This window comes from Eubalaena glacialis, chromosome 2, assembly GCF_028564815.1.
Source record: "Eubalaena glacialis isolate mEubGla1 chromosome 2, mEubGla1.1.hap2.+ XY, whole genome shotgun sequence".
NCBI classification, from domain to species: Eukaryota; Metazoa; Chordata; class Mammalia; order Artiodactyla; family Balaenidae; genus Eubalaena; species Eubalaena glacialis.
Genome location: NC_083717.1, coordinates 59,708,242 through 59,734,368, shown reverse-complemented (window position 1 = coordinate 59,734,368; position 26,127 = coordinate 59,708,242). Strand labels below are relative to the sequence as shown.

The 26,127-nt window shown below is 34.5% G+C and overlaps 1 protein-coding gene across 3 annotated transcripts in view; it reads left to right on the top strand.

Moving 5' to 3' along the window:
* The window catches only part of NRG4 (neuregulin 4), a 126,389-nt gene that overhangs the window by 82,538 nt on the left and 17,724 nt on the right, over positions 1-26,127 (top strand). For all 3 annotated transcript variants that reach the window (XM_061181868.1, XM_061181869.1, XM_061181870.1), the window contains 2 exons: positions 15,561-15,710; positions 24,433-24,512. In XM_061181868.1, the coding sequence (XP_061037851.1) occupies positions 15,561-15,710; positions 24,433-24,512 (230 nt within the window). The remainder of the gene's footprint in view (positions 1-15,560; positions 15,711-24,432; positions 24,513-26,127) is intronic.

Genomic DNA, 26,127 nt, shown 5'->3' with positions numbered 1-26,127 from the left:
GAGGATAAAAGGATAATGGGGGTAGGGGATGTTTAGCTGTTTCTGCCATATTTCCAGTCTTATTAAGGAAAAGGAGCATTATTGTCTCAAACACACGTAATTAAATGATAAAGAATAACATGTATAACATTGGTAAGGATTAAAGGATAGATGTGTATTTCTCAAGCTAGAATATGAAATAGTCCTTTTTTTCTAACAATGATCTAAATTGAGAGGAGCCTTAGTTATATAGAAAGTTTTCCTTGAGGATATCTAAATTCTTTAGGTGATTAATTGCTCAACTTCCCTTTAGTGGGAATAAATGTAGCCAATTATTACCCAAATCTAGCTAAATGTGGAAAGATCTTGACTGATGTGACTTGATTATTTTCTGTAAATTGTGAGGTCCTCTGTTATATGCAAATAATCCTCCAAGGATTAATGCTTTGGTCATTAGTATCACTTAGTATTAGGAATCAATTTATCAGAACTGAGTGAAGTGTCTCTGATGGATGGAGGGGGCAGAGAGTGGTCTGGAACATGGGATCTTTTCTGGATATCACTGCAGTAGGATGTCCTAAGTACCTTTTAAGACTCAAGGCTTTGGGAGTGGGTGCCATGTGGCAACAGAAAACTGAAAAGTGAGGTGAAATGATGCCAGAGATCACCTTGAAACAGTTTGCCATTTTGTTTGGAAATACCCCAGATTGTGTCTGACATTCATACTGGGGGTACTCTTCCTCATACTATCTATTGGTTTGCTGTATTTGATTATACTAATTAACATCAGTTAAAAAGTCCCCAAAGAAAACTTTTTTATTTATTTTGAATTTATCCAGTATTTTTCAATACACCCCCACTATTCCTTTCACTAATCTCTATTTTCGCTTTTACTATCCTCTGGAGTCAAGATATTCTGGGAAAGCTGACAGTTTCTTATGTGCCTGGTAAAAAAATCCTTGAAATGCATTCTTATCAGTTAATGTTTGTTCTGAAACTAATTTGTTTTATTACTGAACAGTTGGTTCATGTTGTCCAGTTTTAGATTGTGGACTCTTTTGAAGCAAAATTCTTTCTCATATATGTGTTCTGAATGGGTTATAAGATTATCAGATAAAAATAGTAAAAACAGTTAAATTTCAGCTATTTTTATCTTGACAAATAATATTTTCAAAATGGCACCAAGATAAAATTATTTGTGTGTTCTCACTCTAAACCTACATATTTAGGTAAAGTTCATTAAAACAGAAAATTGTATTTCCCACATAATACATTGCTTGGAAATATAGAAGTAAGATGTTTGTGGGTATATATAAATGTATTTTATATGCAGAGAGAGAGAGTTAGCCCAACTACAAAAAAAAGGGGGAGGGGGTGTCAAAATCCATTCAATTTGGAGATAAGAAAAGAATAATATAAAGAGTTTTGCTGATATAAGCACAGGCTAATGCTATTACTGCCTAACTATAGCTGTGCTGAGCTGTCCCACTATTATTCAGGTGTCAGCATTTCTATTATGGACTTATGTTGTCATTATAAGAATTTACTCTCATTTATAGTCTGGAATAAAAGGATACTATTGTTTTTGAACTTCAACTGAGAATGTTAATACAGTAGGAAGAAAATATAGCACAAGTTTTAGATTTTCAGTCATATCATTAGCTTTTTACTCACCTTTAAAGAAAATGTATGTGTAACTATCTCAAACTTTTTAAAGAAATTTCAGAAAACTGAGTAATTATTATACATCTTCATAGATTCATATGTATATAGTATATTTTGTAGTTAATCAGATACTCTATATAATTTACTCTGGTTTTACAAATAAATTTCAGAAATCCACATACTAGGCTTTTGTTTAGTGTGTCTAATTTGCATTATCCCTTTTTCCATTTATTTATTCATTTCCTTCTCAGACTTCCTTTGCTAACACCATTCATAAAATTAGGAAAACAACAGTCAGGCCACAGCTCATATTCAAGAGTTTGTTTGATCATTTATTTGTTCATAAACATTATTGAGCACCTTGATATGCCAAGTGCTTTGAAATACATGATCTCATTGGATCATCCCAAGGTCCCTTTTAGATGGGTGTGAGGCCCCAAGTTTGAGTAACTTATTTCAGGCCACTAGCCCTTTCTACTGCTATACTCCTTCTTACCTTTGTGTACCCAAGACTTCTCTTAGGAACACGTATTCTAATTTCTGTCCAAAAAAAGGTGGTTGTTAATCAGGGGCCAAGTGTGAAGTAGCAAAATTTTATCTTTTTACCTCTTTTTGTGTCATGATTCTTTTCCTTCTATTACACATTCTTTCCATGTTCTTTCTGTTTTAAAAATTCTTTCTGAAAATTTCCGCACACATGGAGATTTAAATGACAGTGTAGCTTAATGTATTAGTTTTCCCAAAGATATTGGTGTTTTAACTTTATCTGCAGAAAGAGAATTGAGAGGAGAAGCTGAATTTCATGGCACCAATTGCCTAGCTATTAGGAGGTCCTTTACCCATATCTCATCAAAGCTGCCACAAAATTTGTTAGGCCTAATCCAGATGGATTTTACTAATTTATCATTTACTTGTTTGTAAGATAAAAGAAATTACAGTTGCTTTATTGCTTGACATTCCTTTTTATATTATTTTTGAGATTATTTTCCTGTTATATTACAGTGTACATGTGGCAGAAATTAACCCATGGCATTTTTTTTTTAACATCTTTATTGGAGTATAATTGCTTTACAATGGTGTGTTAGTTTCTGCTTTATAACAAAGTGAATCAGCTATACACATACATATATCCCCATGTCTCCTCCCTCTTGCGTCTCCCTCCCACGCTCCCTATCCCACCCCTCTCGGTGGTCACAAAGCACCAAGTTGATCTCCCTGTGCTATGTGGCTGCTTCCCACTAGCTATCTATTTTACATTTGGTAGTGTATATATGTCCATGCTACTCTCTCACTTTGTCCCACCTTACCCTTCCCCCTGCCCGTGTCCTCAAGTCCATTCTCTACGTCTGCGTCTTTATTCCTGTCCTGCCCCTAGGTTCTTCAGAACCATTTTTTTTTCTTTTTTTTTTAGATTCCATATATATGTGTTAGCATACGGTATTTGTTTTTCTCTTTCTGACTTACTTCATTCTGTATGACAGACTCTAGGTCCATCCACCTCATTAAAAATAACTCAATTTCGTTTCTTTTTATGACTAATATTCCATTGTATATATGTGCCACATCTTCTTTATCCATTCATCTGTTGATGGACACTTAGGTTGCTTCCGTGTCCTGGCTATTGTAAATAGAGCTGCAGTGAATATTGTTTTACATGACTCTTTTTGAATTATGGTTTTCTCGGGGTATATGCCCAGTAGTGGGATTGCTGGGTCGTATGCCATGGCATGTTTTGATTCTGAAAGAAATTACATTTTTCTTTACTTTTACATACTTAGTTGTTAAAAATAGGGTGGTAGAAAAAATTGCAAAAGTGTGGTTCTTTTTTAATAAAAGAGTTTGATCCAGGGTAATTTGTTTTATCATGACTTTTATCTTACCTTTAATTTTCACATATAATATGTTCCTGAAAACATGTTTGAAGGTCATTGTCTGAAAGTCGAATGATAGTGTGGCGTAAGGTACCCTCAAGGCCTAATGTGTCATAAAATTCCCAAATATGATCATGTAGTTTCTTCTCCCCTCTATCTTGGCAACCTAATTGGAAGGATAAGAATCTTCCCAGGCTCTGTAGCCTTGCGTCAGCCTTCCTGATGTTATAACATAATTTTTTTTAAAAAAAGGTAAAGGCCTGACCTCATACAAATATAAATGAACACATGAAAGACATTATTTAGTTCATTAATTAATGAGGGGACCAGTAAGATGTTAAAACCAGTTCAAAGCAACAGATGCATATATAATCAGGAATGCTGAAAGAAGTTTACAAATACATGCAAAACTAATAGATATCTACAGGGCAATAATCAATTGTATTCCACCAGACAAAATTCATTTGAATTTCTATGGAAAAGAATAATTTGTATTACTCTAAGTTTTCTATAATTTACAGAGTTGTAAAACAGCTGGAAGACAATGAAAGATGCAGGCCCCTAAAGAATCAGATCATCCAGAAGGATGGATTGGACAGAACACCCAGTACTCTTTTTTTTTTTTTGGTCTGTTTCAAAGTCTTTCATAATTTTTCATAACAGTCTTCCCCCTTGTAGTTATATAATCCCAAAAAATTATTCTTGGTTTAAAAAATGCTAGTGCAATAAGAGCATTAGTTAAATATATAGAATTACTGAATTTTGCAATTCAGTACTGAACATCCATGACAGTTACATAATTAACTTCTGTTTGAAAGTTTTCATAAAGAATCTTGGAATTGACTTTAAAAGCCTCTATTATTTGTTGTTGTGGGGCTAGAAAACCAAGCCTAAGAAACTAACTATACCAGATTTCACTTGTAGAGTACCTGTAAATTTGGTGAGTTTCTCTTTTCTCAGAGTCCCCCAGATATGCTAAGGTTCTTGGCCTGCCAATAAGTGACTTCCTTACCTCCTGAGGGCTTGAACCTGTAAGCCAGGTACCAGGCCATTTTTACTGCTTTGTAGATTTTGGATCCATATGTAAAGTCAGCTTTTGTTTTGTAAAAATGGCTTGACTTACCTAATTCAATGAGAGTCATTCTCAAAAATGATAGTCCATGGAAGGCCTTGGTTGATCAAATGATTTGTCCAGTTTTGTCCTAATGAAAAGGAGAACAGGTTCTTGTTGGACATATGCAAATAACTATATTGCCATGAAGAGTAAGGAGACTCAGTAATAGTTTCTGAATTTGCGAGTTAGGGGATGCTTAATGAGAATCAGATAACATTTCAAAGTATTTTGTTGCATTTTACAGAAGTACTATTTACTAAATTGTTGTGGGTTATGGCTAGCTTAAGAAAAAAGAGAAGGGTTTGTTTTTTAATATAAGAAAAATAGATCATTACAGTATTAACAAATAACCACAATAAATTCTCATCAATTCATTCAGTCCTGTGTTCCTTGAGATCTTGGGTTAACAGCCTGCTTTCATGAGGCTGTCTGATTTTGAACTATAAAGAATCCTGATTCAGTCCAGTCATCTCAGAAGCTTGTACCCAAGAATCTTTTTTTTTAAGTGTCAGAAATTTGCAGTCCTGGTACATTCTTTGTCCATGAGGCTCTGGGACTGTCCTTTTTAGTTCAGAATACAAACCTTGCCTTATAGCCTGTAGCAGTGCCTTCTGACACGCATCACATTAAAACAAAACTACATAGATTACAGATACTTAATGGCTGTGAGCCAGTTAATAATATCAGGGTGAATAAGGGTAAAATTCTCTGTTGGAAGTATAGTGTACAACTATTTCATAAGAGTTTTGATTGGCATTTGCCCTGAGATTAAAAACACTATGGACCGGGAATTCCCTCATGGTCCAGTGGTTAGGACTCTGTGCTTCCACTGAAGGGGGCACGGGTTCGATCCCTGGGGAACTAAGATCCTGTATGCTGCACAGCGCGGCCGAAAAAAAAAATTATGTGCAGCAAAGGCATTGACAGATCTCCAAGAAATTTCATAGATTTTTGTTCATTATTTTACTGTTATAATTATTTCTATCATCTCTGTTTTTAAAAGATAAAAGACAAAGAAAATTTGTGATTTTCTGGGTGTCCTCTGAGAAATCTCAAATACAGTTTTGGGTGACTTTTTATTTTATTTTTTTCTATATTTAGGATCCAATTTTGAGAAGACAAAATCAAAAAAGTTGTCAGAGGAGATTTTGGCACTTGGTTAAGATAGGTGCCTGAGAACTAATATTTAATAAACTCTTTCATCAATGGGACAAAATAAAGTTTATTTTCTAAATTCTGTTCACTACACTTTCCCATATTCTAATTAGAACAAACTGACCTGGTTCTCTTTCAGGGGTTTTACCCGTTGAAGCCATTTTTATAATACTGAGATGTTATTTATAACACACTGTGTGTTCATATTATTATCTTCAAATGAATCAATAAATAAGTATTTTTGTAAATTTATATTTCACTTTCCAATATAGTAAATACCAATAGTTTCTTAACCCATGTAAACAAAAGCTCTCTGGAGTCCTCAGTAAGTCCTAGAGTTCTTTGGACTAGAGACTAAAAAGCCTGAGAACTACTGCAACAGCTGCCTTCAGACACCTCTACCCTTGGAAAACAAAAGTACACAGAGTTGTGTTTCTCTGTCACAGTTGTTCCAAGTGTCTCATTACTCATATCTTTCAACCAAGTAACTATAACTAACTTCTATTTCACAGAGAACACTGGGTTAGTGGATAATTTAGAACTGTATGGCATACACAAGCAATTTAGTAGACCTGCAAAGTCATGAACTCACATATTACAACTTTCTACTGCCACACACATCTCTTCTGTGACTCCTTAAAGTGGCAAAAATGAATATGTTCATTAACATGACCAAAGCTGTAACCTTAAGAAGCAAAATTATATAAACTTGAAATTATACTTAATGATTGTTTCAGTATTCTATCTTACTTAAAAATTATCTGTGTCTAATAATATCCATTAATTCAATTTAATATAAATTCAGAGTGGCATGGACATATATACCCTACCAAATGTAAAATAGATAGCTAGTGGGAAGCAGCCGCATAAAGCAGAAACTAACACACCATTGTAAAGCAATTATACTCCAATAAAGATGTTAAAAAAAATAATATAAATTCAAGCTTTTACCTTGGAAATTATCTGCTACAAAACATAAATACTACAGAACATAATTATGGTTGAAATAAATGTTTGTCAGAATAATGATTGAATTTAATTGGATACAGTTTTCATTTTTCATAGTTTTTAATAATATGTAGGAGTAATATTAGCTTATTTGATCAGTAAACCTGTATAATTTTAGGAAAAACAAACCCAAGTGGAATAAAATGTATGCTTCTGTTATACTTAATACTGATAAAGATATAGCTGTTTTATTAAGCCAAAATTATTAAGCTAGTATTGTTTACCAAAGATTTACTTATTAATGTGAACTTGGATTCTTAAAATGTTTCTTAGTTTTAGCAAGAAGAATTTTATTTAAGTTTAGTACATTTAAAGCATTAGAAGTTCAAACAACAAGGTCCTACTGTTTAGCACAGGGAATTATTAATATAGTCAATAAACTGTGATTAAACCATAATGGAAAAGAATATGAAAAAGAATATATATGTATAACCGAGTCACTTTGCTGTACAGCAGAAATTAACACAACACTGTATATCAACTATACTTCAATAAAATTTAAAAAAATAAAGTATTAGAAGTTCAATTTCCTATTCTGGGAATTTTAGCAATACTGAATTTATGTAAGAGCTTGTTTTTCTCTGTAAGTCAATCAGAACAGAACTTCTTTAATTTAAGAGACTTTTTACTATCATTTTTCAGTATCCTCTGGAGAAAGAAAGAAATTTCACACAGAGTAAGAGGTAAAGGCCTTTCTGAGTTTGACACATAGGCACAGAGAGAGCTTATAGCTTCAGATCTATAACTTTGGCACAGATCAAGTAAACACAGAAACATAAAATCTCACTGGTCCAAATGTCAAAGAGGTACTCTCCTTCCCAGTGGGTATGTAATTTTTAATTGATTTGAGCTAAAAAAATAGAGAAATAAATTTTTAATAAGAGTCTAACAAACCAGTTTCTCTGTCCTTTCACCTGGTTGAGTAGATCTCTATCATCCATTTACAGAGATCATCAGATTGTCAAACTATAAAACCGAACTCCTTACCATTGCTCTTACTAATGGGAAAATAACTTATCAGTAGTAAGTAAACCAATGACAAAAAAATAAAACATAAAATTAGTGGAGAGGAGAAAAAAAGCTAGAGAAACAGAGAGCCAGCAAATTTTAAGTTCTATTGCTGAGTGGGATTCACCTCTGGGAGCCAGAAAAGACATGCCTGGGCTTAAGCTATTAAGGATGTGCACTTCACTGGCAACTCCATTTAACTAGCTCTGTCAAATGAATCCATCTCAGTGGGCAACCTTCAAACTGGTAAAAAAATAAATTTTTATATAAGGGAAAATCATGATTTTCGTACAAATATAAAATGAACATGTGTCAAAGACTTATTTAACTCATTCATTAACAAGGGAACAAATAAGATGTTACAACTGGCTCAAAGATGAATTCAAACAAGACATACTTGGGTGTTCCCTGGCCGTCCAGTGGTTAGGACTCTGGGCTTTAACTGCCTAGGGCCCGCACGGCATGGGCAAAAACAAAAACAACACACACATGTAAGTATAGGTGATCAGCCATGTTGAAATGAAATCCTAAATACTTATCAATATCCACAGGGAAATCTCTTGTATTATACTGGACAAAATTCATTTATTGTAGGTTTTCTACAATTTACAGAGTTTGTAAAATAGCTCAAAGACAATGAAAAGCACAGGCCCCCATAGAATCAGATAACCCAGAAGGTTCGTTAGACAGGGCACCTAACAATCTTTCTTGTCTATTTCAAAGTCTTTCACTGAGAACAATCCAGGCAGAAGCCGTTTCCAGCCCTTGTCCTCTTCGCCAACTTGGGCACAACGTCAGCAAGCCCCTAATCTTTCAACCTTCCAACTAGAACTTTCTAGGTTCGTGGAGCAAGGATGGGGGAAAGGATTTGTCTTCACCTATGTTTGCATCACTAGCTGGGTGAGGTCTTTCCTTGCTGCCTCACTTTCCTCCAGGCTTCTTGTGATCACCGTGAAGCCAATCATTGCACAGTGTGGAGGTGGAGTTTTAAGACATCAGGCAAAGGGGTATCTGTTGGTATAGTTACCCAGAGTGACTTAGTAAGCTCCAGTTCCCTGAGCCTGATCACCAGAATTCTCCCAGAGGGCCACGAGCTCAGACCAAAGAAGGTCCCTGCTGCCTTGACAGAAGCCAAGCTTTGTCCCCTATCCACAACAGTCACAGTGTTGGCTAGGTAGAAATCATCATTTGTCAGGTGATAAAATAAAGACTGAATTCTATTTAAGAGAGGCAATTTAGGAGTACCAACATATAATATATGAAAGGCTTGTTTTATGGAAGTAAAATAATTGAGGTTGAGAATCACAATTGGAAAAATGTAAGAAAATCAACATTTATTGTGCTTCTGCATTTGATACGTTGCCTCTTTTAATTGTATATTGTGTGTGTGTCTGTCCAGTTTTGCTGGACCTCAGTGTGCTTTTTACTAAACTCAGTTTCCAAAAGGAATCGTCTGGGTTTTATGAGTTGTTTTATTAACCACATAAAATTTTAAAGTTTTCTTAAGGTCAGTTGGTTACCATAGGCTAGTTCTTGGCACTCTTTTTAGGTAAGACTTCTGTTTTTTCATCTGTAAATTTAGTAGAAGGTTATGGTTCAAAGAAAAAAAATTCAAAATGCTACTGTGATATTAATCAGAACAAAGTCCTCTTTACTTTGACTTTTGGCACTGTACAATATGCTTTATTAAACATCAGGATTTAGATTGATCTTTAGAACACCTTTACAGAAAGGAAATCACAGCCTTGAAGCTGATAATAGAACAGTTGCAAAAAGCAGGAAACAACTGTTCTATTTAGCTATGCATTTTGTTAACACTTTTCATATTAGTAACCTTACTTCTGATAAAGCTTTTTCATTAGTATTCTCAGCAGAAACAACTGATATATCTTTCTTGACCTCACCATGCTTAGAACAAAAACTTAAAAGAGGATAAATCTTCTTGAAACCTCATGTTTTTCCAGATCATCTGCTTGTCAAACATGGCAGAATATGGTTTTGAAACAGTGGAAACATAACTGCTCTCTTAGGTCTGCTTGTCTTCCACCAGCATTTGTCTTACTCAATTGTGTCACTTGTTCAAGAGTAGAAACTACTCTTCAGAACTAATTCAGGTTAGCTCATTGCTGTTCTAGGAAGCAGAATGCCAGTGAAAGATAATGAATGTCCTCCTTTAAAGCTCCTTCATTTTCTTCTTATTTGTTGCATAATAAGTTATATCAGATTATGCATTTGCTTCTGAATTTTGGTTATCCTTTTAGATAGTGTCTTTTCATCCACTATTTCCTTTGAAAGGCCCCTGAAAAATATCCCAATTTCTCATCAGTAAGATTTCATTTTCAACATAGGAATACCATGCAAAGTGACAACTGTGACTTTTGCTCAGCTCTAATACTTAACTTCTTTTGTCAGGAAGTGAACTGATGCTGGCTTCTCTTTGTCTTATTCCAAGTTGGGGCATGAGATTTTCCCTGCATTAGAAGGTTGTTGAGACCTGAAGCCTGGGAAGGTAAGATGCCAGCATGAATACTGTCCGTTTAGAACTGTGGTTTAATTGAGTGTCTGGTGATTTAAGAGCATAAGTCTTTCCATTTGTTCCTGGATTTATGGTCTTGATGTCCTTTAAGTTTTACCAAAACATGTGAAAAATGTCTACAATTGGAAGGCCCATTTATAATTTATCATTTATTAATTTTAAATATAGCTTTATATTTACTGAAATTATTACTTAAAAGAAAGGAAGAACTGACATATACCAGTTTTTATGTATAAATAAGTCTTTGTATATACAAATATATGTGTATTTTTTACACCAAGGATCATAACAAAATAGAATACAAAAAATATATATGGAGGGAGGGAGATGCAAGAGGGAAGAGATATGGGAACATATGTATATGTATAACTGATTCACTTTGTTATAAAGCAGAAGCTAACACACCATTGTAAAGCAATTATACTTCAATAAAGATGTTTAAAAAAAAAAAAATATATATATATATATATATGTATTTTCTGCTTGTAGTTTTACTTTTCCTCCCTGATCATTTTTTTAAAACATATATACCTTATCTTTCAAGAGCAGTTTTGGATTTCCTCCCTGATCTTTTTTTTCTTTTTTTTTTTTTCTTGAGGAAAGCAAAATAGGGTGAGAATTGAGATAATTATTTTTCTCACATGGAGGAAGACATTTAAGAAAAATTTTTTAATCACAAAATTTTCCCCAAGTACTCTGGTGAACCCGGCAGCATTCTATGGGTGTCTCTCCCAAAAAGTCTTAATTGGAAAAGAATAGCCAATGCATGGATGCAGTAATGAAGGTCGGGTTTTAAACTACTGTTGCTCATCATTTGTTTACATGCTTCCTTCATTCACGGCGCTTTAGCTAGTTTCAGTAAGTAAAATATTTCAAATTTTCACAGTGATTTACTTAAGCAAAAAAATTATAACCCTTCACAATAAAATTATAACAATATCGTACATAATGATAAATATGAATTATTCTCTATGCAGGATGTTTTATCCATTTATATACAGATATAATCTGTAGTCCATTTCAGCACATAAATTATCTTGTTCATCGTCAATCTTGGAAGAACCTAATAGGTTTTGCTTTTTTACTAGACTTAGATTATACTTACACATTTGAAGCATACTAGTTATTGGTTATTAATGGTGCTAATATCATATAAATATTAAAACTTTTGCAAGATTGAATATTAGCTAAGTATCTCTAGATACTATTAAGAATCTAATAAATGCTTAGTGAAGTTACATTTATGGCACTAGCTAATAAAAGAGTCAGTCTTCCCTGAATTCTTGGCTTATAAAAATCTAGTAGGAGTTTCATAGGATGTTGGCATGTTTGTGTATTGTTATCTGGCCCTGGAATGCTAAAGGGATTTAAGCCCATGTGGTTAGTTCGTGTTTCTTGAACAATCTAATAGTTTTATTTTATTTTGGTTTTGTTACCATTTTTCATGGGTTTCAGATTGAACTTTGATTACTACAGAGTAGGAATCAAACTTGGAAGTCAATTTTGGCATATGCCAATATTATACTTTTTCTTTCCAGGATAGATTAGCCCAAGTGAAGTGGCATTGACATTGAATCACTATTTGGTTAGTGGACTCTTATAAAGTTGTTTCTTGTTTCTGAAAAATATTTAATAATAATAACACATTTATTGATCTCCATGCTCTTAACTTTTTCTGGCTGTAATTTTTCTTGAGCATTTTATTGCCTGTAGTCCTACATTAGATGTAAACATGGTCTTTGTAAAGTAACTACTTTAATTTCAGTTTCACTTGCATAGTGTGTTTCAATGTTCAAAGCACTTTTAGACATTATTTGATTCTGACAATAGCCCTATGAAATAGCAAAAGCAGGTGTTATTTTGATTTTTACAGTGTCTTAGAGACAAGGTCACACAGCCAACAATCATAAGAGTGGGATGAAGAAATCAGTTTTTTCTAGCTCATAGTCCAATACTCTTTCATGAAGCTAAATGGCACTGTTTGTTTACATGATTAAAAACTTGGTTCTTACAACTTACCTGGAATGCTGTAGAATCTAATGAGTTTATTTCATGTCCAGTGTACTAAACATAGCTTCTGGGTTTAAGGGCAAGATTGTTGGTGGTATTCAGCCAGAAAACCAACACATATGACTTGGATTCTGAGTTTTGGAATTTCTCACCTAGCAGAGCATTTGTACCTGTTCCAGCATTCATCTTTCAGTTCCAGGAGAATGTGTGTGATCCTAGTGCTTGGTATTCACCTCATTAGGTGGCACAACTGTTTGCTACTTGGCAGTCTGTGCAGAAGTGATGCCCGGAAATAATTTAGCAATAAAGTTACATAAAGACTGAAGGCTACTTAGTTCTGCATGAAATGGTGGTACAAATACCTCACCTTTCTGTTTTGCTTCAACTAGTACTACCATTTAGTTATCTGTCTACATCTTCTTAATTCACCCTTATTTATCCTTAAAGGAGCTGACTTTGCCTAAAGTTTGATATTTGTGTCATAACTGGTTCATAACATTTTCATAAATGAGCTCAAGCTTTAAAAGTGGAATCCTTGTACATACTCATTGGTAGGCTGTGTTTACTTTTTTGTATGATAAATATCTGAAATTTTTAAATTAATTTTTAGGTTAGCCATTTCTACTTCTTAGATAACAACATAATTAAATTTCTTTGCTTTTCTCTAAATTCTGATTTGACTAGTTAAATAATAACAAGATGTGTTTATTCTTCACTTTGCTTTATTTAAAGATACCATCAGCTTTTGACTTTCCCACAAGAGCATGTGTTTGCTTGGCCCTGCTGTAAGACAACAGAACAACACTGTAGTGTTGATTGTTTTCCTTTATATGCCTTTTTTGTTTGTTTGCTTACAACTTGATCTGACCACTCAGCTTATATTTATACCATTCTCTTGACTCCTTCCAGCTCAAAGTAAACACATAGGGTTAGTTACATCAGCTAGTTTGTCATCTTCTTCCTTGAAGTTCAATCTTACCTAAACTTGAACGGCCTTGAGTAATGAGTTTATAGCATTTTAAAAAAGCAATCTTCCTTATAAAGAAGAATTATACTGTTTCAATTCAGAATTTATTTCTTTAGGGTTCTAGCTATATTCAAATGGAAACTGAACCCCATTTTAACATCATTTCAAAACCTGAGAGTTATTTTAAAACGATGACAGTAACTTTTTCAGTGGCTAAATCTTTTCTTTAAAAACCTTCGGAAGTCATAAATAATTACTACTTATTGAATTCTGGTTTTGAAAAATTTAGAACTTTTTTTTTTTTTTTTTTAAACTGTGTGGAATGCCCCTTTCCTTCTTTGGTTATTTTGTGATGACATATGTATTGATTTTTTTGGTAGTCTCTATATTAACTTTCTAGGCCTGTGTGTGTCTGTGTGTGTGTGTCTCTGTGTGTTATTTATTCCCTTTTTAGGAAGTGGGATGTGGGGCTAGAGGAGAAAGAAACAAATTATTTTCATTTAATCTTTTTTCTCCTCGTACTTATTTAACTGACTTGATCTTTGGAAACAATAAGTATTTTTTATTTAGACGTTAGGTAATTGTGTTTTGTAAAGTATTTTACTTGCATTTCAGTTTGCCACTCATATTCTGTCCTTTCTTTTCCTTTCTCTGTTTCCTCAACTCCATCTTTACAGTAGTTTGAGAGAATCAAAACTGCTTCTTTGCTCAAACTGACACCCCTCCCCCCTCAGTGGAGGCCGTAACCAATAACACCACTGCCTCACCATGGGTAGGGCTTGAGGTTCATAAAACATCTTTCATATGCTCATTTAAGTAAAATCGATCCCTTGTGCTATAACTTGATATTCTTTTCTCTTATTTATTTGTATACTGCTTTATTAGCCTATCACATTAGTTGCCAAGCTTTGTTAGTAATCACTTCAGCATGTAACTTTCTAGGCCTGCATCCTTGTTAGACTAGGGTGGGAGAAAAGAAGATAACATTTGTAAATACTTCCTAAACTGGAAAGAGGTGAGGAGGAGAATTAATTTAGTAGAATAGATATTTCTATTTTTGGTAATACTAGCTTAAAGAATATATATACACACACACATGTTTTTTTATGCAAAATTATTGCTAAGTGTAGTTTACTCCAGCGGTCCCCAACCTTTTTGGCACCAGGGACCAGTTTCGTGGAAGACAGTTTTACCACGGACCCGGTGGGGAAGGGGGATGGTTCAGGTGGTAATGTGAGTGATGGGGAGCAGCAAATGAAGCTTCACTTGCTGGCCCGCCGCTCACCTCCTGCTGTGCTGCCCAGTTCCTAACAGGCCGCAGACCGGTACCGGTCCGTGGCCCGGAGGTTGGGGACCCCTGGTTTACTCCGTAACTTCATGGGTTGCTTTATAAACAAACATTAGTATATATTAAAATACTATTCTTTATTTTAACTGCAACTGTGAAATAATGAAATTGATCTGGTGCCAAACTCATTAGTTCATATCAATCTCTAGTTTTATAATCTCTGAACATATTAACAGGGAAGAAGGAACTGATTGATATTACCAAAGATTATGGTTCTCTGTCACATAGTTTTAAAGAGCTGAAAGTAACTGGCTTTAAAATATTTGGCTGGCAAATGAAAATATCACAAAATCTCTAGAAAAGGAAAGTAATAAGGTAAGGAGTAGAGCTACCGGATACTAAAGCATATTATAAAGCAACAGTATTGAAGCAATATGGTAGAAGCCCAAGATTAGATGTATAGATCATTGAAGAATAAAGAAATGCTGTTACTTATACAAATTTGACATACATTAAAGGAGGCACTGTTAAACAGTAGGAAAGGGAATGATTATTTAATAAATGGGGTTGGAATAACTAGTTAGCAATGTCAAGGAAAAATATACTTAGAACCACATCTATACCAGAAATAACAAAATAAATTTCAGATAAACTTAAGTGTGGATAATTAACATATTGAAAATCTAAAAGATAAAAGGACTGAATATTCTATAATTTCTCTGGAATTTCTAAACAATTTGAAAACTGGAAAAGGAAGATAGCAAAGATTAGACTGCACATGCTAATTTGTTTTATTATAACTGTAGCTCTGTGAGCATTATAGGAAAGCATGCCTATTCTATGTTCACAATCTGAAAATTAGTCTTACTTTTTTTTCATACCAGCTGGAAACCTTATGCTTTCTATACTAGTTAATGGAACAGAGAATGCAATTCTTTATCTAAAATTTTATTCTGTAGATGCATTGAAAATTATACAGGAGCTCGTTGTGAAGAGGTTTTTCTCCCAAGCTCCAGCATCCAAACTAAAAGTGACCTGTTTGCAGCTTTCGTGGCATTGGCTGTTCTTCTAGGAACTCTTATCATTGGAGCCCTCTACTTCCTTTGCAGGTAACCAAAATAAAAACATGCTTTTGAAAAGAAAAAGTAATGCATAAAGTAGTTATCCTACTAAAGAATCAACATGCCCTTTAGCTCTAGATTATTTTTCCAGATTGTTTTTCTGTTTAGAGTTATTTCTCTAATAGAGTTACTGTTATTAAATTTTATTATTTATTTATTTATTTATTTTTGTTATTAAATTAATAAGTCATTTTTGAAAGGATCTTAAGCAGTCTCTATTTATTCTTTGTTACTGTCATCATTATTATTTACCTTGACTTTTCTAAACTAGTAAGGTAGACCCACATTCACTAAAGTCATCATGCCAAAAACACCTAAATATTTGGACTAGGTCTATTTAAAATAGATTTTGTGAAAGAAAAGAAACAATTTATGCAACACACTGTAAATATAAATTTAAGACATATAGTTAATATCTAGGATCAGCTCTTTATTTAGTGCCTACTATGTGCTAGACATTGTGCTGATAAGCATAAAGAATATAATAGTGAAGAAAATAGACATGTTCCCTAACTTCATAGAGATTTAAATCAATTTGGAGAGACAGATGAATAGGCAGGCAATTAATTTGAGAAGACTAGTAACTCATAAGACAAAAGGAAAATTTATTCACATGAAACAACGCTATGCACTGAAGATTACTTTCATTCATTAGTTTTGGTCTTCAGCTTTTTCTGAATTTTTGTGAAAATAAGTGAATATAGAATTTATTAAATTTAGGAGTTATCTGGTATCATAACTCTATTAATTAATATTTATTAAATGCACACTGTATGCTATCATAGATGTTTGTGCAAATGGAAAATGGAGCTGAGGGTAGTCATAAAAGAGATACAGTGGGCTTGAGAAATTTATATTCTAAGAAAAGTAACATATGTAAAATTATATTTCATAAAATCCTCATTTCTGAATTACTTTACACCATGGAGTAATAAAAATTGGAGATTGTGCTTTTAAAATATGTGGTATTGGTATTACATATTTTATTCTAAAATATATTATTTAGGCAATCTAATATGTTTTATCTCTCATAGTTTTAGCATCTTACTACAGATATAAAAATTTAAATACAAGCTCATTGTGTCAGATTATATTTCCCAAAGATAGCCACAAGAATATCTCTCATTCCTACATGCTCTTCTGCAGTGTGACCTTGCCACTCTTACATTAAGAGGAAGAGTTTATTTCTCTAAATCTTTGAATCTGGGCAGGCATTCAGACTGCTTTGACCACAGAATATTGTGGAAATGGTGCTGTTCTAGTTAAGGGCATAGGCTTTAAATGGCCTGGCAGCTTCCATCTCCTGTCACTCATACTTCTGCTGCTCTTTCACATAATCAGCTACCATGTTGTGAGAACAAAGAACCAGCCTCAGCTGATCTCCAGCCGACAGCCAGTGTCAACTACCAGCCATTTGAATAAGCCACCTCAGACATCCAGCTCAGCTGAACCTTTAGTTGATCCAGATTTAGCTGCCAGTTGACTGCAACCACAGAGATCCCAAGCAAAAACTGCCCAGCTGTCAACCCACAGAACCATGAGAGATAAATTGTTTTAATCCACTATATTCAGGTTGATTTGTTATACTGTTATAGATAACCAGAACACCCATGTTTGGAATTAGGTATACTCTTGACTTTAAATCATGTTTAGAAAAAAAATGAATAATGATTTATTATTTTATTCTATCCCTCTAAATATTTTGTTGGTCTAATATGCTAAGGAGAAGACCAACTGACTAATTCCCTCATTAATCACTCTAGTGCCAGGTTGGAGATATAGCATTTCATGTGTTATTGATTGGATAATAAATACTTTTGTAATATCAATCAGGATCGGCTAGGTAACTAACAACCCTAACAGTTTAGTGGCTTAAAAAAATAAGACTATTTCCCATTCATAGTGTATAATTATTATCATTTGGCAGACCGGCTTTTATAATCATAGTCACTTAAAATCTCAAACTGATGGAGCAGCCACCATCCTGAATGCTGAGGGTTGCTCTGCCAAGGGTTTCATATTTGAGTTGAAATGATCTGTCTGGCCATGATTCATTGGCCAGAATGAGCTGCATGGTCCTACTTAATTACAAGGGGTACCAGGAAATGCAGTTCTACCATATGCCTATAAGGTAGAGAGCTAGAAATACATGTCCTACATAATGACCAAAGGATTTATTAGGAAATCTAATATTCATTCCACTGGGAATTGTTAAGAGGGATTTTTTTTTTTATTCCATAGAGCTTTAACATTGCTGCAATTGTCTAAAAGTGAAACTCCTGTGCAAACCCATTGAGTTTGTGCCATGGTATGTTGTACCCCACAGGTGCTTAATGACACAAAGTTTCAGAGGAGACCTTCTAGAACACAGTAACTCTGCAGGCTTGAGCCAGAATTTAGCAATATTGCTAGTATGAGCAGGCTAAACAATACCTTTTTGGTAGAAAGTATAGATAAAAGAAAAAGAAAGTACAGTTGACCCTTGAACAACACAGGTTTGAACTGCGTGGGCCCACATATATGCAGATTTTTTTCAATAAATACTACAGTACTACATAATCCATGGTTGGTTGAATCCCTGGATGTGGAATCATGGATATGGATGGCCAACTGTAAAGGGTATACGTGGATTTTCAACTGTGTGGTGGTCAGCACCCCTAACTGCTCATTGTTCAAGGGTCAACTGTATATAACAACAAGAAAGGACAAAAGGAACCTCCAATCACAAATATTATCTGGTTTGCATCCTGATGCAGTCTGAATGTCTAGGGAAAAAAAGCTAGGAATGTTGACTAATCCAGGCTGGCGGTGCCCCAGGTGGTTGACAGAAACAAATGCAAATTAATTCTTGAAGAACCCACTTTCATCCTTTACCTTAAAAAGTATCTCACAGTATAAAAAGATTACCAAACATATAAGAAAAGAAGCACCATGAGTTAGAACCCACAGAAACAACTGATAGTAAAATCAGATATTCAAAATCTTTATTTTTTGGAAGAATCAGATGTGTAATATAAAATACATATGTTTAATATATACCAAGAAATAAATGAGAGGCTTGTAAATAAGCAAATTTGACAAAGACCAAAACAGAACTCTAATACATAAAATATAATAATTGTAATTTTTTAAAAGCCAATGCATGTCTTAGTTCAATAAAATTTTTTAACCAAGAATATGTTTTTAATAGCAAATTAGACACAATAAAAGATTTAATGAAGTGAAAGATATAGATAAGAAATTACCCAGAAGGTAATTCTGAGAGGAAAAGAAATGGAAAATGTTATAGAGAGGTCAAGAGAAGTCAAGAAAAAGGGAGACCGGAGAGAAAGTATCTAGAAATGTATGATAGAAGAAGAGAGAAAGGGGCAAAGGCAGTATTTGAAAAGGTAATGGCTGAGACCTTTGCAGAACTGATGAAAGTCAACCACAGATTCTAGAAGTCCAACAAATTTCAAGCAGGATAAATAAAAATAAATTTACATATGGGCACAGCCCAGTAAAACTGTAGAATGCTCAAAGAGAAAATTACAAAAATGTTACAAAAGAATGACAGATTATCTTAAAAAATGCAACAATTTTACTGAAAGCTGGCTGCTCAGTAGGAAAGAAGCAAAACCAGAAGACAGAGCAAGCAATGATATTTTCAGTATCCATTGAAAATAACCATCAACCCCAAATTTCTGTATCACTGAAAACATCTTTCAGGAATGAGGGTAAAATGAAGATACTTTTATTTATTTATTTATTTGTAATTTTATTTATTTTTGGCCGCATTGGGTCTTTGTTGCTGCCCGTGGGCTTTCTCTAGTTGTGGTGAGTGGGGACTACTCTTTGTTGTGGTGCACGGGCTTCTCACTGAGGTGGCTTCCCTCATTGCCAAGCATGGGCTCTAGACACACGGGCTTCAGTAGTTGCGGCACGGGGGCCCTAGAGCATGTGGGCTTCAGCAGTTGCAGCGCATGGGCTCAGTAGTTGCGGCACACAGGCTCTAGGACACACGGGCTCCAGTAGTTGTGGCACACGGGCTCAGTAGTTGTGGCTCGCGGGCTCTAGAGTGCAGGCTCAGTAGTTGTGGTGCACGGGCTTAGTTGCTCCACGGCATGTGGGGTCTTCCCAGACCAAGGATTGAACCCACGTCCCCTGCAGTGGCAGGCAGATTCTCAACCACTGGACCACCAGGGAAGTCCCAAAGATACTTTTAGATAAGCAAAACTTGTAAGAGTTTGTCCTCTCATATTTTCAAGCAGGAGGAAATTGATCCTGTATGGTATATTGAGATGCAAGAAAGAAGAAAGATCAGAGAAAGTCATTATGTGAATGAATCAAAAAAAATATTATATAAATTTTAACAATAGTACTGTACTATGTCTTTGAAAAGAGGATTTAAAACACATGATGGCAGGACTTCTCTGGTGGCGCAGTGATTAAGAATCCACCTGCCAATGCAGGGGACACTGGTTCAAGCCCTGGTCTGGGAAAATCTCACATGCCGCGGAGCAACTAAGCCCGTGCGCCACAACTACTGAGCCTGCTCTCTATAGCCCACTAGCCACAACTACTGAGCTCGCGTGCCACAACTACTGAAGCCCGTGCTCCGTAGAGCCCATGCTCTGCAACAATGAGAAAGAAGCCTGTGCACCGCAACAAAGAGTAGCCCCCACTCGCCGCAACTAGAGAAAGCCCACACACAGCAACGAAGACCCAATGCAGCCAAAAATAAATAAATTTATTTTTAAAAAGAAACACATGATGGCAATAGCAAATAAGTTGAAAGGATTATAATTAACATATACTAAAGGTTTTTAAATGGGAGGAGGATAATATATAGGTTAATGTGAGACCTTGATATATTAGGAATGAACATGTCTAGGGTGACAATTGAAGAAAAAAAATCAAAACACATAATTTCCAAATTAGAGGAAGGGCAAAAAGGAATAAAAAATAATCAATTGATTAAACATAAAGAAAAATAGAGAAAAAAGGATAAATAGAAAGTATGATATAACATGGTAGATTTAAATCTAAATATATCAGTAATTATTTTAAATATAATTGTACTAAAGATTCCAGGTAAAAAACAAAGATTGTCATAATACACCTATTGTTTAAATTCTAAATTCTAGATGTTAAATTCTTCCAGAAAAGGATACAAATAGATTAGGAGTAAAAAGGTCATATAACTATCAGACAAAATAAATGTTATGGTAAAAGATTTAGTTCACTAGGAGGATTTAACAATTTAAAAATGTATGTGCTCTTATAAGCAAAATCTTAAAAAGTATAAATCAAAAATTGAAATACAAAGGAGAAATAAGCAAAACCACCATCACAGTTAAATTTTAATGTATGAGTCTCAGAAATTTATAAGAAAGGAGATAAAAATCAGTAAGACTTTATAAGATTTTAACAATGTAATTAACACATTTGATCTAGACATATTCTAGAACACAGTACAAAATTCTTTACAAACTCATACAGAATATTTATGAATATTATTCTGTGCTGGGCAGTAAAACAGTTTTCAACACATTTCAAAGGTTTGATGTTATACCACATGCTCAGTCTTTAGTGTGATTAAGAGGCAAGTCAGGGACAAGAATAACTATCAAAGACCTTCACATTTGGAAATTAAGAAATACATGTCTGTATAATTCATGGATCAAAAAGCTCACAGTGGAAATTGGGAAATATTTTGACTGGAACTATAATGAAAATACTATATAACAAATCTGAGAGATGCAAACAAACCAGCAGAGGAAAACTTATAGCCCTAAATGCTTATATGAGAAAAGAAGAAAGCCTGGAAATAAATAAGCTAAGCATTCATCTCACTAAGTTAGAAAAAGAATAGCAAAATAAATGCCAGGAAACTAGAAGGAAGTAAAAATAAAGAGTAGGAGTTAAAGAAAATAAATGTACAATAGGTATAATAGAGAGGAACAACAAAGACAAAATTTGGTTCTATGAAAAGATTAATAATATTGACAAATCTCTTTCAAAGAAGTGGGGGGAAGGCACAAATGAATAATATTAGGAATGAATAAAGATATAATAACTCAGGTGCCACAGACATTAAAAAGATCAAATAACCTACACATATCCTCCCATATACTTTAAATCATCTCTGAACACCTAATACAATGTAAATGGTAGGTAAATAGTTGTAAATATGATATAAATACTATGTAAATAGTTGTCAGCATTAGGCAAATTCAAGTTTTGCTTTTTGGAGCTTTCTGTCTTCTTTTTTTTCTTTTTCAAATATTTTCGATTTGAGATTGTTTGAATCCACGGATGCAGAACCCTCTGATACAGCAGGTCAACTGTATAACAGAAACGGTATACAGTGCAGTGGGGAAATAATGGACTTTCCAATAAATAGTATTGGCATTACTGTTTATCCACATGGAAGAAAGTAAAGTTGGATCTTTGCCTCAAAGCATACCTCAAAATCAGTACCGGTAGATTAAAGACCTAAATGTGAAATGCAAAATGAAAACTCTCAGAAGAACATTTAAAGAATGTCTTTGTGCCCTTGGGGGTGGGGATAGATTTCTGTAACAAGATTCAGGAAGTACAAATTGTAAAACAAATGGCAGATAAATTTGACTATATTAATACTGAAAACTTCTAGTTATCAAAAGACACTATTGAAAAAAAGCCTAGCTACAAAGTGGGAGAAGATGTTTGCAGCATGTGAAAATGCTGCATATATGTCTTGACTATATCATGAACTCCTACAAATCAAGAAAATAGTAAACCTGTAGATAAATGGGAAAAATAAAAAAACTTATAAAAGATGAAGAAAATTCCATAAAATAAACATGAAAAGATGCTCAATCTTCTTAGTCAGGAAACTGCGAATTCAGCCTGCAATTATCTCACCCATAAGATTGGCAAAACTTTTTTTAAAAACCCAAACAATATAAAATGTGAGATTTTAGAGTTTGAAACAGTTTTGAACACTTTTGATTCAGTTTGCAAGTGTCTTGTAAAGTTAAAAAAGTATATGTGCTGCAACCAAGCAGTTTCACTTCTGGGTCTGTACCTTACAGAAACTCACACATGTATACCAGGAGTTTATAGTAGAACTATTCATAATAGCAAAAAACTGGAAATTACCAAAGTACCCATCAACAAAAGAATGGACAAATAAGTTGTGGTATGTTATTATAAAAGAATAATATATAAGCAGAAATGAATTACAGTTACACAAATTGACTGGGTGAATCTTAGAAACATAATTTTACGTGAAAGAAGCAAGTCACATAAGAAAACATAACTGTATGATCCCATTCATATAAAGTTTAAAACTAGACAAAATAAATGATGTGTTGGTTAGAGTCATATATATATAATTGGTAAAAGTATATAAAAAAAGTAAGAGACTGGTTAGCACAAAATACAGAATGATGGTTACCTCTGGTGGGAAGAGAAAGGGAAGCAATTAGAGAAGACACACAACATTAATAGCCTGTTTCTAATCTTGTGCTGTGTACATAAGGGTCTATTACTGATTTTTAAACTGGACATAAACATTTTTATCTACTCTTTTCATATGTATGCTTTATTTAAAAATAAGCAACTTTTTGCTGTATACAAAAGTTAAACATTTTCATTTAAAACATTTGGAAAATGAATGTAAATTTAATGAGAAAAATATCATCATTAACATTCTTACAAAAATAATATTGTTGAATAATTTTCAGATAGGGTTGCAATATGCTTCAGATTGTATCTTTTCCATTTTTAAATGACAACACAAGCAGAGGTATTTTTACATGTGTCTTGTCAATATCAAGAGCAGAATTTGAAAAACAACATGAGTAGGTATTGCTTATAGAATCTAGTCATAAGATTTAGGCTCATGCATGCTGACCAGGTGAAATGTATTTGTCTGAAATGTGGTGCTTTCAAGAATTAAAACAAGTCACTGTTTACTGTAGTATTTTTTAGGTCCATCAGTGGTTGAAATTGCTTTAAGCTGAGGGCCTTTTGAAATTTAATAACTAATTAATGCCGTATTTGAATGAGGTCCAAAATGATAACCCACTAATGCTGAACTCCAGGCTAGAACCAATTGTGTTTCACGAGGAGGAATCAGTATATTTTTAGAAAACACTTTCATTTTGCTATGGTAAAAGTGGTTTTGAATTCATTTTCATTAATGTAAGGTAATATTTTAGGCACTGACTTATTGAAAAAAACTGAAAGCAAGTGTACATTCCAAAATCTTATTTAATATTAAAAGTAGTTTTCTAAAACTCTGTCATGACACCTGAATACAATTAGAACCTATGTTAATTGACTCCATGACCAAAAAGATTGATGAACTGCAACCTTAAAAAGGTGCAAATGAGTTTTTCAATAGTTGACTAAAGCCACCCCATGTCACATAAGGGTCCCAACTAATAATGAAAGCTAGCCACTTGAAGAAGAGCACAAAAACATTACACTAAAATACAACAGTTCTGCTGTCTTAAAGGAGGAAGACTAAGTGGCATCATCAGCATCTGAGGTCCCCACAGATGACCTACCTGCCCTGGTGGATTTGTTAAATAATGGGGCATGGTTTTAGGGAAGCTCTGGCAGTTTCAGAGAGTTGTGGAAAAGAAAATGTACCTCCACATATTCAACTTAAAACTTTCTTTCCGGTTTTCCACTTACCCATTTTCCATTTGTGTGTTTCTTTCCTCTTTACTGTCAGGAAGGGCCACCTTCAGAGGGCCAATTCGATCCAGTATGATATCAGCCTGGTAGAGACAAGTAGTACCAGTGTCCACCACAGTGAGTAAATTCAAAATGAAGTGCTTATTTTAAAGCCCTAGATTAGATGGTGGTTATTACATGGGATTTGGATCTATCCAAAAAATGGTTGACCCAAAAATTTTTTCTATGGGTTTTTCACGTGAAGATGAATTTCTTACTAGCTATATGACACAAGTCACCTTTTTTCACCAAAGAAAACCATGTTATCTCAATATGTGAAATTACGATGTTAGCTATAATGTTTTACACAGATTACTGTAAGGGACTGATTTCTCCAGAAGTAATTTGAAGTGGGCTAGTACACAGGGAGGAGGAGGAAGAGGATTTTTACCTACAAGTATAGGCAAATCTTTGGGAAGCTTGTAGGTCAGTTCATGTTTTAAAAGTATCGTGAGACTTCTGCTTCTGACCAAGATGGAGTAACAGGGCCTGGATTTACCTACTACTTGAAACAATTAAAAAATGGACATTATATATTAAGCAGTGGTTTTCAAGACATTGGATGACAGGAGACAAAGGATCGTGATCCCCAAGAGATGGGAAACAGTTGAGATGAGCCGATGATTGCCTCAGATTATTGCCTTGAAGGAGTTTCCAGGCTGTGGCACAGGGGTTTGGGGGGATGGCCCAGGCAGAGCTTGGTAGATTCACTGAATTGAGAAGATGAAGCTGAGAGTCCAGAAAGATCAATGTGGCTATAGTTCACTGAATGGAGTACTGGAAAAGAGAGAGCTGCAAAGAGAGAGAATTTCAGAGATCTTCAGTTCAAGTATTCAGCTGAGTAATAATCAGCACATATATAGTAGGAAAATACTTGAGGTTAGGGTAAGAATTACCTGAAGGGATTAGAGGTACCCAGTACTCACACAAGGCTAGGAAAAGTGCCTGTTCCCAATAATAAGACTAAAAATCCTAATTATTCATTGGGTAATAGGTAGAGTACACAGAAGAGTGTTTCCCCAGTAGTGGGGAATAATTAGCCCTAGATTGAGCACTGCTCCAGTCCTGCCTAACAAACCTTAAAAGCAAGAACTGAAAGAATCAAATTGTTTCCAAATAACTGCATCCGAGATCAAAGCTCAATAATACAAAAAAAAAAATCCAATACCCAACAGGTAAAATTCACATATCTAACATCCAATCAAAAATTACAAACCTGGCTTCCCTGGTGGCGCAGTGGTTGAGAATCTGCCTGCCAATGCAGGGCACACGGGTTCGAGCCCTGGTCTGGGAAGATCCCACATGCCACGGAGCAACTGGGCCCGTGAGCCACAATTACTGAGCCTGCGCGTCTGGAGTCTGTGCTCTGCAACAAGAGAGGCCGCGATAGTGAGAGGCCCGCGCACCGCGATGAAGAGTGGCCCCCGCTTGCCACAACTAGAAGAAAGCCCTCGCACAGAAATGAAGACCCAACACAGCCATAAATAAAAAATAAATTAAAAAAATTAAAAAAAAAAAAAAAAAAAAAGAGTGGGGAGTCTTTAAAAAAAAAAAAAATTACGAACCTGTTAGTTTAACATACGAAAATCAGTCAATGTGATACACCACGTTAATAGAATGAAAGATAAAAACCACATCATCACAGTAGATGCAGAAAAAGCATTTGACAAAGTTTGACATCCATTCATGATAA